General features: G+C 42.2%; 1 protein-coding gene across 1 annotated transcript in view; it reads right to left on the bottom strand.

Annotated features, from left to right (window-relative positions):
* The window catches only part of ctnnal1 (catenin (cadherin-associated protein), alpha-like 1), a 44,410-nt gene extending 29,569 nt beyond the window's left edge, over positions 1–14,841 (bottom strand). The window contains exon 1 of the mRNA XM_079175451.1: positions 14,527–14,841. Coding sequence (XP_079031577.1) covers positions 14,527–14,622 — 96 coding nt within the window. The 5' untranslated portion in view covers positions 14,623–14,841. The remainder of the gene's footprint in view (positions 1–14,526) is intronic.
* Between the last annotated feature and the right edge of the window lie 3,274 nt (positions 14,842–18,115).

Raw genomic sequence — 18,115 nt, 5'->3', positions numbered from 1 at the left:
CAATGTAAAAAGTACATTTCTTTGAATGGAATATAAACCTAAAATGCAACAGCAACTCTAATGTTGGGTGTGTTTCTTACACATATTTGGAATCTGTTCTGCCTTCAGTTGCTTCCTCTGCAACTGCTGTGATTGTAAAGTGCAGTTGGCTTTATACTACAACAATCTTGACAGTCGATCGGCTCAACCTGCCCACGTGAATGCACAAAAGCCAAGACGAGACAGCAGAATAGATTGTAAGGTTGGCACACTGTAGACAAACCCAATAAACTCAGCTCATACTTTCCCAGGAACCATTCACTGTCAACTAAATGACAAATATAATCGCACTTATTGCCTGGTATTACGGTTTGGCATCGATTCCTTGGTGCTCTGCCACAGTTCAAGCGTTCGTAGCCTCCCTGAAACCTCTCAGAGACGGAGTTCCAAATGGAGGGATGGAAAAATGGCCCGGGGCTTCCAGATTACATATTTGTTATTGTTTCACATGAAGAGAAGTATTCATCTCCAGGGCTTGGCAGGCAGTAGACTGGCTTACCATTCATGCGCCATAGCGGGGTAGTGTTTCCACTCAGGAAGTCAGAATCTAAAAGAAAAGCAGAACAGGCTGTGTGCTACCTGTGTGCTTCATCATGGCTGTCTAAAAATAATGAGAAATCTATCAAGTCCTAAGTGGGCCCACTGAGGGCGCTGAACGGAGAGCTCCCAAGGAGTCACTCTGACCTGAGCTAGTTGTAGTTTACCGTTTTGACAAATTGTGACAAGCAAAAGCAAATCAGTCTTTACTAAAAGCAGTCATCCTTTATCAGCAGTTCCCATAATACACTTGTATTCAAATGCTTGGTTCCCATGTGGATGAAAGCTGTACTTGGTATTTGAGCGTTTGTATTATGGGACCCCCCCCTGACCTGGTTTGTTAGTGCACTGACAGTAACGCATAATCTCTCTTGAAAGCAGAGCATTGCTACAGTGTAATGAGTCCGGCTGATACGAGGTGCAGGAAGCCTAGAGGAACCAGCAGCAGCTGATAAGAGAGAATGATAAACCTGGGAGAAAAGCAGACGGACAGCTGTGATGGAGAGATAGACGGGTAAATGGCAGAGGGCATACAGTAAATAAGGGAAGATGGTGGACAGTTAAGACGGAGAAAAACAGAAGGCACGCCCGAGAAGAGCTACAAAGCAAAATGAGTTTTTACCAGCTCACTCTACTGTATCAAAGAACTTTTTAAGAAATTGCTCTCTTTCAGTCAAGAGTGACACTCAGGATTTGACGAGATGAGTCAGTGTGACCTCTGATCCAGCGGCCCTTGCCGGGGGGGGGTAGACAAACACAACACGGCTGACGATCGGTTTTTGCTCTGTTAACCACGATCCAAGGTTAACTAAGATGGGAAAGGGGAGCAGAGGGAATCGATCTCCTCTGTTTGCAGAGCGCCAGACCATGACTCAAACTACTGTTGTGGTGCACCGACCTCGTTTCTCTTTAAAACCCTCTACAGCTTCTGTTGGGCGAATAGTGAATGAGAAAAATCTGATTACGACTAATTTAATAACAATATTGAATTAAACAGCGCACCAAGAGGCACTATATGAGCATGATTGACAAGCAGCATCTTATCAACAACAAAAACAACTCACTTGCAGTTTCTCCACTGCTGTGCACATGAAGCCATTAGCGGTTACAGTTGAATTCCCTGTCTGAAAACACAGCGTCAACTACCTTTAATAAGCTATTTAAAAGTTATAGTTTCGGGAAAAATAGTTATGTATCTGACCATTCTTGCTTTAAGAATTTGTACGGATTAAACAAACACGAGAGCATGTTAAGTAGCTAGTGTGGGCGGATTGTTTCTCCTTAGGAAGGAGCCAGGCTAACTATTCCCCTTTGTTCACAGTCTTTATGCTGAGCTAAGCTAACCGGCTCCCGGCTGTAGATTCATATTTACTGTACAGACATAAAAGTGGCATCAACTCATCTTACTCTCGGGAAGAAAGCAAATCAGCATTTTTACCAAAATGTCAAAACTGCCTCTTATGAAGAACTGATTTAATCTCATTGTGAATGGTCCAAATATAAATATGTGACATTATCTTGTTATGGCTCTACAGAAAATGAGGGAAATCTTTCTTTCTTACATGATGCAGTAACGTTTTTGCCACTAAAGTGTGAGAAGAGAATTGTTTTATCTCACAATCAAAGGCTTTTAGTGAGTTGAAATGCAATACCTGATTGTTTATTAGGTTCCTTTTGTACATAATCGTATAGCGCTCAAAATCTCTAATTCTACCAAGATTCTGTTGTTAACATGGATTTTTTCTGTACTTGTTTTCAGCCAAACACAATACAAGAGAGGTGCTGTTGTCAAATAAATAGTAAATCAAGAAATGGAACAAGTTTCTTTAGGCGTTTCATAGGAGTAGCCCCAGCCTATATGCTGGAGATGGGCTCAGCCTTGCCCTCCCAGTGTGTGAGTGGTGATAAAAGGGATGCTCCTGGTATGGTGGGCGTCTGAATACCACTGATAACATCTCACTTTAAAGGTGTAACAACTAGTTCAGAGGCAGTGAATGTTCTTGACTATTTCAAAAAGATGTTTACTGCATAATGCCTTTTAAAAAACAACCGTTGAAAATAATTAGCAAGCAAAATCATAGTCTAAGGGAGAGTAACAGCGTCGCAGAGAGTGATGTAATAAACCTAAAACAGACAGAAACAACGTGAGATCCTGACAACACAATGAATTTTTCACTTGGATCTCACTGTTTTTACTTGGATCTAACTGTTAACACGCTGAAACCAAGACCGCCAGCCTGACAGCACAGACATCTTTGATCTGAGCAAGTTTTCACAAAACATCCAAGACGTAATATCAAAGGCATCTCTGACCCAGGCAGCGGGGCAATTCAGATGAGATCCCACCCATTTGGAAATGTACAGCGTATGCAGTTACAATTTTCTCCAGGCTACACTGGGCTCTTTGTTCCATAGAAGACCAGGTTATTTCAAAAAGACGTCTAATTCATACTTTTGCCTGTGAATACATCTTTTACAAGGATATATGGCAGTTGCTTAATTTGTAAAGGAAATATAACAAAGGGAGCAAAACAGAGCAGAAAAATCACTGAAACATCACATATTACATCCCTATGTGAGGTCTCCAATCTGACGTTGTTGTTGGTGTGCAACAACAGACCAACATTTGCAATGAATGAATAACAACATACAATCAACGACACACAAAGCCAATGTGCATTGTATTCTGGATTATGTCAAAAAACAGAAAAGCTCCTCAAAAAGCAACCATGGAAATAATTTTCTCCTACGAGTTGAATAATTTAGATCAGTCTCACCTTCAAACGAAACAAGGAAAAAATGTACATACGCTGTAATAAATCTTTCTCTTTGAAACCTCTGGACCCTGACAAAGATACAATGTGGCCCAGAGCACTGTTGCTACTTTGTTCTTGCCATCTGACGTCAAAATTTAAATATCCCCCTCCATGATTTCTTTGCTGTTGAAACTCGATAAGAAAGCACTTGAAAAGGGCAAACTCCAGCTCCTGATGAGGCTCTATTGTATTTTTCATTCTGCTCCTCAATTGTCTCAGTAAGGATCTCCAGTTAAGATTGATGAGTACCTGTATAAAACCCAAATAGGCGGAACTCTAAATTGATGCATCCTGTCAGAGAACGATCTCCACATCCATCATCGCCCAACACATTTTTGACGAAGCTTAATCCAGAAAAATCAAGACAATTCGAGCCCTCGTCATCAGCATCATTGGCTTGGTTTGTAAAACAGGCCTCACAAAGTTTTATCCTGAGAACAAAATACCAGTCTTGGGAGATTTCTACACTCCAAATGAAAGCGATGCACACACATTTGTCCCAGAGTCACTTTCTTGGCTGCAACATAGCGTGAAGACAACAGCCTGCTCCCACAACCTGCAGACACGAACACAACAAACGAGCCATTGGCAAGTCGCCCCCCACAGGTTGTCTTCACACTGAGACGTGTTTAATGACTGGATAATTATATAAAGTCCTCAACAGGATAATCCTAACTGCTTGCCAACTCAGCCTCGAAAACATTCCATCAGTCATCGTGATGGGTAATTACAAGTAATGGACAAATAATGGTGTGCGGTGAACAGTGTGTGAAAGTGGCTTAACCAGGCTCTGTGACAGCCTCCCACAGCGATGGCATGTTCTGTGGAGGGGAAAAAAAAAGAACGACATGCAGTGGCTGCTTGGAGGACGCTGACCTAATACACCTGACACAAAGGCACTGGCTTGCTTCTCATATAATAAGGCTTGTTTTTCTTTAATAAAACTGCAAAGTGAAAAAAAAGAAAAATGGGCTTTGTTTCTGATTCACCTATTGAGACACAAAATCAAATAAAAACAAAAGTGTCTGATATAAACCCTGAAATAAATCTCACAAGCTATCTCCACAATGTTTTGCCCTCCCAGTTTTTAAGCCTCTGAAAATTCCTCACAGATGAAAGGAAGGAGATGGGAACGATAAGATGTCAGGTGTGGAAGAAAGTTGGCCAACTATCCCCAGAGCGAGACAAATCCTCACCCAGAAGGAGGGAAAAAAAAGCATTTCTAATAATGTGGTCTTGGATGTTTTGACATTTGAGAAGAGAAGGATTTAAAAATGTGAATGACTGCATTAATAAATCAATGAAGTGTGTCAAACCAAACATCAAAACCCTCCTTGCAGAAGGATAGTGGCTGAGCAAGATGATTCATTGATGAAAGCGGTGAGCGAACAACGAAAGGCCAAGTTCAAGCCCTTGGGGGGGGGGAAGGCACTAACTCATGCATACCAGCCAGTATAGAGTGCGTAAAGGTCTCACCCTTTGGGACTGGGACTTTTGACCACAGCCGTGATGCCACTATAAACAATACATAGACACAATTTCAGACTGAACTCTATTACACATTGTTGGAGCATGAAATATGAGCCCCGTGAAGGAATGCAGCCCCCCTGACTTCAGACAGCATAATGGCCTGTGTTGTGACACACCAGCTCTTCCACGCATACTCACGGGGGGCTTAGGGAACATGCTTTCACTACATGACACATACCTATGTCTTCAAAAGACTAAAAACTAAAATGTACTTGAACCACTACAAGAAACGTCTACATATACACGAGCAGAAGTCCAATCCAAACAGGAATGCTAAGTCACATCCATATTAAATACTATGTACTCACAAACTCTCACATTCAAACACAAGCAACTCAAAAAGCTCCTTTCGGTCCATCCGATAACGGACACGCATGAATGTCCAGAACATCCGGAACATTATTTATAGAAGGTGAGTGACTTTAACTTATTAATAGGGGTTGACACTGCGCGTGTGTGTGTGTGTGTGTGTGTGTGTGTGTGTGTGTGTGTGTGTGTGTGTGCGTGTGTGCGTGCGTGTGTGTGTGTAAGTACACTCAGGCTGCGTTTCTCGGCTGGCTGGCCCCCAGCTTCACCCACCGGCTCCAGTCACCCAGAAACAGTGACAAGATAAGAGCACCCTCCCCATGCTGTATCGGGTACTTTCAGGTTATCGATCAGGGAAGAGCTCCACTAGAAATGGACGATAGGACAAATACACCAGCAATAGGCTGAATCTGCCGTTGATGGGACTTTTTATGGCCAGTGTTTTTTAATTGGCTTTTGAACTGGTTCACCTAATGAAACGATGGCTTCACGATGTCGTGTATTTTCGTCACAGTTGCCGGCCTGTTAGACCCATATAGATTGACCCCCCTAGCTGCCATATGAAAACCCAACTTTGAAATGGCCTGCAATAGTCTGGCTACTGTAAATATCTCTATCCTGCAGAGCATTTGAGAACAAAACCTGTTTGTTCAGAAAAAGCATACTACCACTGTGTAATACTGATCAGTATCAAGTTCAAATGATATTGTCCTATTCTTGGTACTAAGTCTTTTCACAATGTTTTGGATCATATCTGCTTACGATTGTGCTCGCATCACTGCACTGGCTGCAAAAAACGTTTCCCCTGAAGATACGTGTCACTCAGACAAAAGCTGGTAAGAACACCAGCATCTTGATTTAATTCTGTGTCAAAGAAAGGGACTGGTTACATGGTGTTCCCGTTGCCGTTCCTCAGAATAGGTGGGCCGACGACTATGTCTCAGTTTACAGCACATCAAAAAAAGATCCTAAGTGAAATGGTGAGGCTGAACTTTCCGTGCACAACTTGTAGCCTCTGGCTCTGGTTTTCCTTTGGCTGCATAATTAATGAGGCGATACGGGGACACTGGGCTCTCTGGAGAGATCGAGATTAAAAGGGGGGGATTAAAAGTGTAGAGAGATGTTGAGAAACTAAGCAAAAGGCTGAAGACAAAGAATTAAAGAGCAAGAGAATAAGGTGTGTGACAGGAAATCAAAACCAGGAAATTGGGCAGAGCCACAGAGGACGGGCGGAAGGCATACAAACAAGGTGCTATGCAGCATCTTACATACTGATGCTTCCGCACACCAACACCCTGAACTTACATCATAAAGTGACAGATTCCAGTGTGTGCTCAGTATGACTACTTAAAGTATTACTCTGCTGGGTTTTATAGACTCTACTATTGCACAAGGTCAAAGGTAACACACCTGCCAATGTAGTTTACAGATTTATTAGATAACTGCTAGCCAAACATTTGTCAATATTTGCATTGAAATAGTTTAGAAATAATTCTAGAAAGAGAGAGAGTGAGCGAGAGAGAGAGGTAAGAAGCTTGGAGTCACATAGTAGACTTTAAATATATTACATTTCTAACTGTTCTAAATTAGAAAAGATAAGGAAAATGTTTGGTATTCTGTGTTCTCCTTGTCCTTCACACTGTCTTTGTTCTGTCATGTCAAACCTCATCTCTTTAAAATAACTCATTATTGAGAGGGGAGAAGTTCAAAGACGCTTGAAGAAAGCAATTAACACATACAAGTCAGACAGAAGGATTCCTCTGTGGTACAGCAATGTTGCTGCTGGAGAGAGGAACAAACATGATGGCTTGGATGTACGCCATATATTTCTGTTGTATGACTACTATTCTATTCTATAGGAACCTTTATACTCACATCCAAAGCAAGCATGAGAGACTGAGAGACAGAGACATGAGGCAAAGTTACTGCGTGAGGTGAAAGGCAAGTAAGGGACTAAAAGATAGTCCAGAATTTTCTTCTCAGAGACTCATGATACACATATTTTGAAATTCACTTCATTATCGCCAATGTACATTGTGACTTAATTTCCATTAATAAGCTTAGAAGTTATACGTAAAGAAAACTGATTGACATTTTTCACCATTTTCTGACATTTTATAGACCAAACAACGAACCAATTAATGAAGGAAATAATCAACAGTTTAATTAAATGGAAATAATTAGTTAGTTGTAGGCCTATCTGTCTATACATCCATGGACACATTGCCATAGCGCTCTCAATTTTATCTGGGGGACCACAGTTAAACACACCTGGCAAAGAGACAATAAGTCACATTGGGGCACTATTTTAAAGGCACTCGTTGACACGTTAATACAATCTTGTGCAAACATTTTACCAATAATTTTTCAGTAAGGATTTGCAGAGCTTCCCTTAGCATGGCCCAGATCCCACATCGTGCATTGAGTCGCCTCGTCAATGTCCTGTGCTCAAGACTGGAATTATCCCCACATAGAGCCAAGAAACCGCCAACCGAAAAGCAATGGGTTACTAACAGCTGCCTGCCAAATACTGATCTGTTTACCTGTGGTTGTCCAGGCAGCAGACAATATAGATACGCTGTGTGATATCTCTGGCAATACACGACAAGACGAGTGGGAGGGTGCATGCCAACAAGATTACAGTAAGTGGGCTGTCCCTTCACACTCATCTGTCTCCTCTGTCCATGCAGCACAGTGCAGTAACACGTCATGTCCATCTTTGTATCGACCGAACAGTAGACCAAACAGTATTTTTGCTAACACATCATACCAGGTACATCCTTTCCCGTGACGTGCTGTTATTAAAATATTAGCTGCGTACAGCTGTAGACGGACTGGCACTGTTCACAGATGGCCTCTTTGCAACAACATAGTCATTAATGTCAATAAGTATGTCCTTGTCTATGCTTCTGGGCATGTTTTGTATGCATCTGTTTCGATCCGCAGGGTGCTCCCAGTGAGGTTGGATAACACAAAACACCAGGCTAGATTAGGCAACACATTCCCACTGACAGAGATCTCTTCCTGTGTGCTGTGCTCACACTTTGAGATGAGACGCCTCATCACTATCTTATCATCATGAACTATAAAAATAAATATACTGTAAATACTCACTGGTAATGGGCCAGAAAGCCACTTGATTCTGAATAAGAATGCCTCTAATAGCCTTTGCAGGCCTTCGAGGACGCTTTACTTCGGATACATAGAGGCTGAGCATTGTGAGCAATCATATGCACAGGGGGCAGCTGAGATTCATTAAATTGGATTTATGGCGATAACAGAATACAAATACATTTGAAAAATGCCATAGCAATATATATTTAAAGACATAATGTCCTGGTTTGTCTTTATAAGAACTCACTATCAAATGTTTTCTCAGGGACTATTTCTTTAGCAGAAATCTCAATGAGTGATGATTTAAAACAAATTAAACTAAACTGCATAACCAAAAGCCAGCAGAGGACCCTACTTTAAAGAGAACAGGTCCCTGAAAGTGTTTTCCATTTTCAGTTGACAAAGAATACAAAACTCTGAGCTTCGTAAGCACACTGGGCCACTGAGGCTCTCTGATAGTGGGAGAGATGTTTAATCAATACATTATCAACCAAACAGCTACAGCGATACGTCTTTGTCGAGGAAGAAGCTTTCTTTGAGACAATTAAAAGCGGTTCTCGCTATTAGCCACATCCTTCAGATACCTTGAATGGCAGAAGGTGAGAGAGCTTTTTTTCACCATTAAATGAACTCCGCTGTTCTCTCCAGGTGACTGATCCCTTTAGGCTGGGTTATTTGGAGGTTTCAGGCGCACACGCACAATCACTCACACACACACACACACACACACACACATACACACATAAACACGCACACACACACACACAAAAATACACAACTTTCTCATGTGGAAGTTTATTAGCGAGGAAGAGGTCAACGGATCGACATGTGAGACAGACCCTTTTATCGGCACTTAACAGCGATCAGTAATGACTCCCCTGATAGCAATAGTGAGAAGAGCGAAAGTGGGAGTACAAGGGGATAAGACTGGTCACGCATGCCGTTTACGTGTGTGTGTGTGTGTGTGTGTGTGCCAGAGAGATGCAAAAAAATGAGAAGTAGGAGGATTAGGGGAGTGAGGGTAATTATGAAAATAGAGAATCTGAATTCTAAAAACTGACAGTCAGCTGACTAATGTAACCACTTTACTAGAAAACAGGGGGGAGTTGACTGAAATTACATCTCATTTCAGTTTGATGACACAGGGCTGTTTATTGCCTGCATATACTACCTACCACCGAGCAAGAACTTGCCTTAGATCCTCATTTACACAACGATATAGTGTGAGTCAGGCTCACTGTGATTCATACTTTGTTTGAACCGGGGGGGGGGGGGGGGGGGGGATCCGCTGAAGCAAAACACGAAAACAAATGCTCTGCCAGTCTCTAAATCAAAGAAGCAAGATAACTGTATAGGCTAAATAATGAGTGTTAGTGTATACACGGGCCATTCCTTAAAATCGTCCTCTGGTCATGGAAAAACAGGAGGAATTGTGGCCTTGTGGTGACGATATGACTTGCGCTGAATGCGTTGTCAGACGCGTTGTTGTGAAGGTGACATGGTCATGGTGGCAGCAACACACAGAACACAAAAAAATACAGGCGCATACACACGAAACCTCAAACGGCGACGCCACAAGTTCATTTAGTTTCTGTCGTCCATGAACAAACAATTCCACATACCAGATACAAAGACACACAAACCACACTGGAATCCCCCACCCTTCACACACACACACACACACACACACACACACACACACACACACACACACACACACACACACACACACACACACGCACACACAATAAGGGCTTATTTTGTCTCATTCCCAGGAGGCTAGCATATTTTGCTCTGTGAGTGTGTATGCACACGCATGCATGCTTCTGACACACTGTAATCCTCAGGTGGTTTCACCTTCATGCCAGGGACCCATTTGTCTTCATTATCATCATACGGCTAGGAAGCAGATCCGTTAGGGCTCGTGGCACCAGTAATGCCTCTCTGTCCTGATATAAAACAACTTCACTACCTGGACGTTTGTCATGTCACCCCTCCACAGGACCAGGAGCTTTATGAGGGAAATTGTGCCCTGTGCCTCAATAAAAGTGCATTTCCCACGTTTCCAGAAAGACAGATGAAAATGTGACTGATGGTTGTGCTTACAGAGCTTTTAAGTGAGGTGTATGTTTATGAAGAGCATTTTTGTCAGCGTTTTATTTGAAGCGGAATTTATACGGCAAAATGCTAATCCTCTGAGCAAATCACATCCTAAAACTTGCCACTGAGCTTTTGTTTGGGTAATAAATACGCCATTTCAATCCAGTTTGTGAGCAAAATGAACAAGCTTTTTTTACCCACTCCTTTTTAAGATAAGATAAGATAAGATAATCCTTTATTAGTCCCGCAGTGGGGAAATTCACAGCACATCAGACGCAGACACTGCAAGCGCCACGGAACCCCTGGCAGCAAGGCAAAGTTGACACTAACAATATTGGACAGAGAACAGATTTTTTCCAGGCCCAATTAAAGTTGAAAATCTTTTAAGAAACTCCTGGCTTAGCCCTCCAAAGACATTACGGAGCCGGCATAGCTGTGTAATCACAAGGCCAGCGTGTCACAAGTGTTTAAATGTTCACCTGATCAAAGTCTCAGATATTACTTCCTTGCCCTTTTTTGTTCCCACACATCTTTACCTCAAAACAACACCTTTACACCTCGTCAGCTGGAGGACCACCACGTCCGCACCGAGGAGACACAGGCCGGTGTGTTTTTACTCGGAACACACCTCAATTATAAAAAAAACAGGAACAGAGCTGTTATTTCACTAATCACCACTTAAAAACAGGAATTGGATCTCAAGGAAAAAGCAGCCAGATTATCGCTAATTGCCTTCCAGCTGGCTGCAGAGCACATCACACAGGTAGGACACACAAACAACAGCAGGCACATTCATGTAGTTTCCCGTCCTCTCTGTGCGATACACGATACATTTATGGAACCACCACGAGAGCAATTCATTACCCCCGCCATGCCCCTCGCCATGCAAAGTACATTGGTATAGAGATGACTGTGGCAGAAAAAGGGTGAAACACATTAGTGAAAATCAAGATGAGGAGACTGCTTCTGTCAAATCAAGCAAGGGCCTCTACTGTTTTGAAAAGGATGAAGTGGATGATGGTCAAATTGATAGGGGATGCAGATAGAAAACATCCAGGTGGCCACATTACACAAACAGGACTCAAGAGACATTCAGACATCGTTTGGAAGAACTCTGTGTAGCACTAACATTAGGAATGAAGTCCACATTCACACTGACTGTCAGAAAAAACTGCTTGTGTGTATGTACGTATAGTGCAAGGCCGCGAGACTCCCAGCCCTATAATTACAGCCTGGTGGGAGTGAAGCTGATAACAGAGGCCTGAGGATATCAACGTCATGAAAGGAGAGGAGAGATACATAATACAATTTTAAAAAGGGAGATAGTGCGCAACATGATACCTTATCAAACACTGGCTTTTCTCACTGACACTGCTTTTTCATTTCCTCCTTGATAGTCATCTAATGATCCCTAAAACACATGGGCACACACACACACACACACACACACACGTTCATACAAAGCTGCTTTAAAAGAAAAGCCACACAAACCAGCCCCCACAGTGCGTTTACACTGACTATAATGATTCAATTATAACCCGTATAAGGCAATCCTCATTCTCAGAACCGTCACGTAAAGCCCTTAACTGAGTTATCGTACTCACGTTAAGGCTAATCAGAGTACCACAGCCGGCTTAAATATCAGTCTTTCTGACGACCACCGGTACATACACAAGTTAAGACAGATTTATTTTGGCATTTTGATTCTGTGTATGTGCCTCAACCGCCCTACCACAGCAAGTAATAGGACCATGTAAATGCAAGAAACAATAAATAGCTGCACGGTCCCTTCATTTTCCTGTTGTATTTCTATTTCCTATTAGACAGGATACCACACCTATTTCTGGAAAAGACTAAATGGGGAAATCATGTTATTATGAAACACGTTGCGCAACTATCGATTATTTTGATTATCAAAGAATCCACAGATAATTTCCTCGATTAGGCAATTCATTGTTTGATCTTAAAATTCCAACACTAATGCCCATCACAAGCTCCCAGAACTCGTCGTGGCAAAATGTTTTTGGTTTCGAACCAACAGTTATTCACTTTAATATTACAGAAGACAGAGAAAGAGTACTAGTAGATTACTTTGCTTTGCATGCAAAAACATGATTATCATAATTGTTGCTGTATCCATCAGTCGACTGATTGATTCATCTTTCCAGCTCTAGCAAGATGTTTTGTGCATATATGCAGTAATCTGTGTGCATGTGACCACACTGGCTGAAAAGCACTCACAGCAGGTGAAGCTAATGTACCGGTCAGTACCTGCTGAGTGACCGTCCTCCAGATGACATCACAACAACAAGACATTACATATGGAGATAACGGTCCTTGGAGATGCTGTTTCATTCAGCATTGCAGAGCTTTGTTGCTATGGGGACAGGCCTCACAGTGAGAAATAAAGAAAGTTAGGAAAGATTGTCCTTGAGGCCCACTATTCAACACAGCGGACTGTTACATGCTGAATGCCGTCAGCATACAGCACATTCTTCTATACTGCAGACCGGAGATCAGCAGGTCTTTCTCCCCGGGCAGGAGTGCACCATAGGTTTGCTGCAGCATACATATTATCAAGATAACGCAGAGTACAGCAAATGTACTTCATGCTTTTGCACAATATGACATCAGTGCTTACTATAAATAAACGTCTAATTACTATTGGCATCACAGCTATAACCATACCTGAATTTACCCTTGATTTCTCCTTATGTATAACCAAACTCATAAACTTTCTTTTTGGTGTACTTATGAATGCGTGAAAACTAAAATGAACCACATAAACAGAGAGCGCTTCCCCTCACGGGAGTCCTTTTTTTTAATAACCAACCCATTTTCATTCAGTACAGGATGACCATAAATCGTTCTGTGCACTGAGAGGGAGGGAGCAGGCTTTCAGTGTTCACAGCGGGGAGGACAGTGTCAGGGACCTTCCATCATGGTGTTGTCCAGACTCCGTTAAACCACCAGTGAGGCAAACAACAGGACATTTACAGGCCTCTTGCTCTTTACCATCACGGACAAGAAGAGGATATTAGCATTTATAAGACTGGTGGTCACTCCCCTATTCAGGAGATGCCACCCACCTCCCAGGAAACAACAGTGGAAAACAGTTCCAAAGCTAAAGCTTTGCAAAATGAATCATCTGCTGGAAATTAACAGCCTAAAAACAACATTAATGCTTAACAACCCTTTACAAAACAGCCTTGGAGTTTGCAACACTTTACAATAAAAATGATTAATTAACTCATTGACCTGAACTCTATTCTTTAAAGCCGGGGCTACTGTTTCGAGTGTGCAAGAGAAGAGTTGCTGAGTGAGTGCAGTTGGCTTTAAGTGGGCCTTTCTTCTACTTCTGTTTATTGAAAAACAAAACACGTGCCTCAAAGTGGCACAATTAGAGAAGTGGGAGTCACAGTAGCCCAACACTGGACTGGCACAGGACAGCACACAACTTCTGGGAAAACGGTTATACCCTCTTCAACAGTATTTCCTCTAAGTGGAGTCTGCTGACTACCAGGAGAGTCTCTGGTGATCTCCAGCAACAAAAAGAGGGATTAATATCACAGTGAATTTAATTGTTTTTTGGATGGCTGATCATTGGTTTAATTGCTCCCATTTTTTACTTTCCCCTTTTACAGTACAGTGTAGCCTGTTATGTAATGAAATAGCGTGCCAACTTCTGCCTAACAACAACAAAAACCTGTGTCTTTCGTCTAATTCTTATCTTACATCTTAAAAGTTTTGAGTTCGTACGACTTTGCTGCGTGCAAACAAAAACTTGTAACGACACAGTAGTAGGCTGCAATACATGTCCACTATCGATAACATCAGTGACGGGAGCGCAATGTAATAACCTATAGTAAATTCAACCGCACGTGGGACAGTCTTTAAACACAGCACGAGGTGAAAACATGCAGTCTCCGTGTCCAAACAGGTAAACACGAGAATCAAAGTTAGCCTCGTTGAGTGCGAACACTACTGGTGTTGTGAAGCCAAAGTGCTTTTTTTAAAGCAGGCCTCCGGGGGGGGGATCCGATACAACAAAATCAAACGCGTTTTACGTGCATAGAGTACTCACCTGCGATACTAGAGGAATAAGCGTCTGCTCCACCGAGCGAGTTTTGATTTCCAGACCGGAATCAAAGTTACTGTTGCCGCACGGAGATGAAGCCATTCCCGCCGAGCTCTCCCTGCCTGACACACACACTCTCTCTCAGACACACACACACACACTCACACACAATGCACGGCACTATACTGACTTTACTAAGAGCCTTTCCGTTGCTGTTTCGCAGCTTGCAAACTGGTGTAACGGACTTGCTATTGCACGCGGAGATTTCTGAATTGCTCACACAGTCGTTTAATCGAGTGGCTCTCCGCGCGCGTACGCCGTTTTAATCCACTCCGGCTCGGTGGTTGTGCCCGCTGAACCCGCTAATGTCCGTGTAGTTTACTCAACAACGGCAGGGAGCAGACTGCAGCACACCACCGTGGGCAACCGCACACACGCACCACAGCACACACATCGTTGCCACTGCTGCTGCGCTGGCTGCTCGTGTGCAACTCGAGGCTTTCCAAAAGTGCAGTTTCAACATTTTGCTGAGAATCGGGTGGTGATCATTTTGATTTTTAATCCGTCTGTTCACTCACCAATAGCAGCTAGGTAGCAGCTACGAGGCAAAACACTATCAGACACATTTTTATATAAGTAATGGAAAATATAAGTAGTAGTGTATCAGTATGTGCATCTATCTGTTCGGCTATAGTGTGCACAAAAAAGGGAAGATTTCATATTATATAGGAGTTTTTGATTTAAAAATGCATCAACCAGTCATGCAAATTTCAGAGGAGGTATAGGAGTTTTAGATTTGAAAATTTATAATCTAGCTAACCATTCATGTAGATTTCAGAGGACTTTGCCCTCCAGAGAGAAGAGCGACGCTTTCCTCACTGCACAGCTCTGGTTTGATCCCTGAGACAAAAAAATCCCACATTATCCCCTGGAGTCTGAGAATCCCTTATCATCCTCTCAAAATGCACATGTGCCAATCAAACCCGGCTGCACCGAGCCACATGGGACAGCTGCACTGAGTGGAATACAGTGCCTATCTTAAAAAGTTAGATACTTTACTGTTTGAGTGTCTGAAGAAAGCATTCATTCACATAATGGCGCTGTATGGTTACCCAGGATCCAAAACCATGAAGGGGGCCCTTAAAATGACTTAAGTAAAAGGTATATTTATGATTTTAGTTTTGGTTGAAATCAGTAAAAGCTCAAACATATGTCAAAATAGAGCAGCTTTTGTTGATTTGATATCTAAAACAAATATAAAATGGAGCTCTGGCTGGAATAGTTTTCTGCTCAGAATAAAGAGAATTATCCTCTGCAGATATATTTTGAATAGGTGACAAGTGCTGAAAAGCTGTTTACAAAAGCTTGACATGAACCCATCAATAAAACCCATCATTTCAATTAGAGATGTGTGCTTGAGTTGTGGATTGGTGGACATAGATGTGTTTTTTTCCCTTCCAAATTGTAGTTATTTTTCATACCGTAAAAAAATAAGCAGAAGGATGAGATGAAAGATAAGGTACACGGTGGTATAGATCCCACCACTTTTCTTTTACCCATCAGTCAACACACCCAATTTCCACATATACTATTTTCCCAATGTGCATCTGAAGTTAAGAAAAAGACAAGTTGATGCATGATAGAGTTGCAACCAGGTTTATTTTTACTTAAGATTATTTGTTCCTGAGAGAAATGGCAGGATGACATTTCATGTTCAACGAACTGACTGACTTGGAGGTTACGATGACTCATATGGATGTTATTTCTAGATGGAATGATTCTGTTGTGGACGAGACTATCTAGCATCCCCTGCTCAGTATAAGGTCCACAAGTTCTTCATATACTGTTGTTAACTATCATCAATGTGTGTTATTTATCTGCATTCGAGGTTCTTTAAATCTTGCTCTCACACTCCAAAAGAAGAACGTTTTACCCTGGTGACACATTGTTCCTCTTCTTATGTTGTGACCCAGTGACTTGTATCCACAATAAAACTCAGAATGCTTTGTGGCCATCTGGATCAGAGCCTGACCAAACTATTTGCCAAATTATCTGCATCCTCAAGTGGCTCCAGTAGCTATTTCTAACTTTTCTAAAGTGCAAGTGCAGCCACTGGATGAGAAGTGGTGAGTAACACTTCATATTACAAACACGCAGCTGACTGAGAGCAGATATGGCTTATAAGCACTGTGGCACTGTTCGTGAGGGGCTTTTGCCTGCTTTATCATCAACTATCGTGGCTGGCTCACACTCTGTCAGCAGATGAGACAATAGTCGTATGTGTGTGTGCGTGGGTGTGTGTGTGTGTGTGTGTTACGGCTGTCTGCCGCTTTCAGGCTCAGCCAGTATTTATTTAAAACCCCAGAGCTATGCTTTAGTTTAACCCTCCCTGTTTACATAGGTTTCACTCCACACACACACACACTGCATCATTATGAAGGCATGCAAGCAGTTTGGCTGCTATGTGCGGACAGGGCTGTGTTCCACTTTGAGGAATGGCCCTGCTACTAAGTAGATAATATCTATATGTTTTTCGTTAATCTTCTCTGAGGCTTTGTTCCAAGCGATTCGATGATAGCGAACTCCTCTCGGGCTACTTGCGTTGTGCTGCATCAACATATGCTGGATTAAATTATTCTAGTCTCAGCAGATACATTCAAGAAGCAAAATAAGATAAGAAATACGACACATCCCAACCTACACCGTTTCAGTGGAAATAGTGTATTTATCATCTCAACAAATTGCTTTCAATCCACCAGCTCAAACAAACACAACAGTGTGCATATTGTCACTGAGTTTGTCCGTGCCATAACTAACTAACTGTGAAACAGGCTTGTTTTTCTAAACAGTATCTAATTTGTACTGGAATATTCAATATTTGCTCCTCTGCCTCTAATCTCTTCTAGGCAGATTGCATTTGGACAATTTGCCTGAAACCCATACAAGCAGGAAGTCCTTTTTGTGTATTCTCATCTGCACAGTCCAAGGGTATTACTCATTAAATAAAAGATGCTTATGCACAGTGTGATTGTGTTGCTAACAGCTGCTTCTCTCTCTCTCTCTCTCTCTCTCTCTCTCTCTCTCTCTCTCTCTCTCTCTCTCTCTCTCTCTCTCTCTCTCTCTCTCTCTCTCTCTTGTGCTTTAGAAGTGCTGACTTCTCATCCCTCTGGATGATTCCTTCTAGCTGTACACTGACTGTGATTGTGGTGCACTCAGTCATACTCCCCTGCTGGATACATAGATTGAAATTTGGCATTCTAAAATGTAAGAAAATATACTTTGTAGATGTATATACACTGTTCCTGATTATGGCCCTCTTCATGTTTGTTTTTGAGAAGATTGTGTTTTCTATTTGGTAGATTAACGCCTCATGTTTTGTATCTATAACACCACATTTCACACATTTCACACGAGCCTCCGGGTAAACTTGAGCTTACAGGTCAAATTAACTAGTTTAAACGAAATACTTGCACTTCAGGCTAGCGTAGCTTTGACACAGACCTGCAGCTGAACTCACTCACTTACAATGATACAGTGCCTGGCCCCTCTGAAAGAGAGGAGGTCAAACTGAGGTGAGGTGCCCTGAGGTTGAATA

The sequence above is a fragment of the Pholis gunnellus genome (assembly GCF_910591455.1).
Source record: "Pholis gunnellus genome assembly, chromosome: 16".
NCBI classification, from domain to species: Eukaryota; Metazoa; Chordata; class Actinopteri; order Perciformes; family Pholidae; genus Pholis; species Pholis gunnellus.
This window is presented reverse-complemented; position numbering and strand designations above follow the sequence as displayed.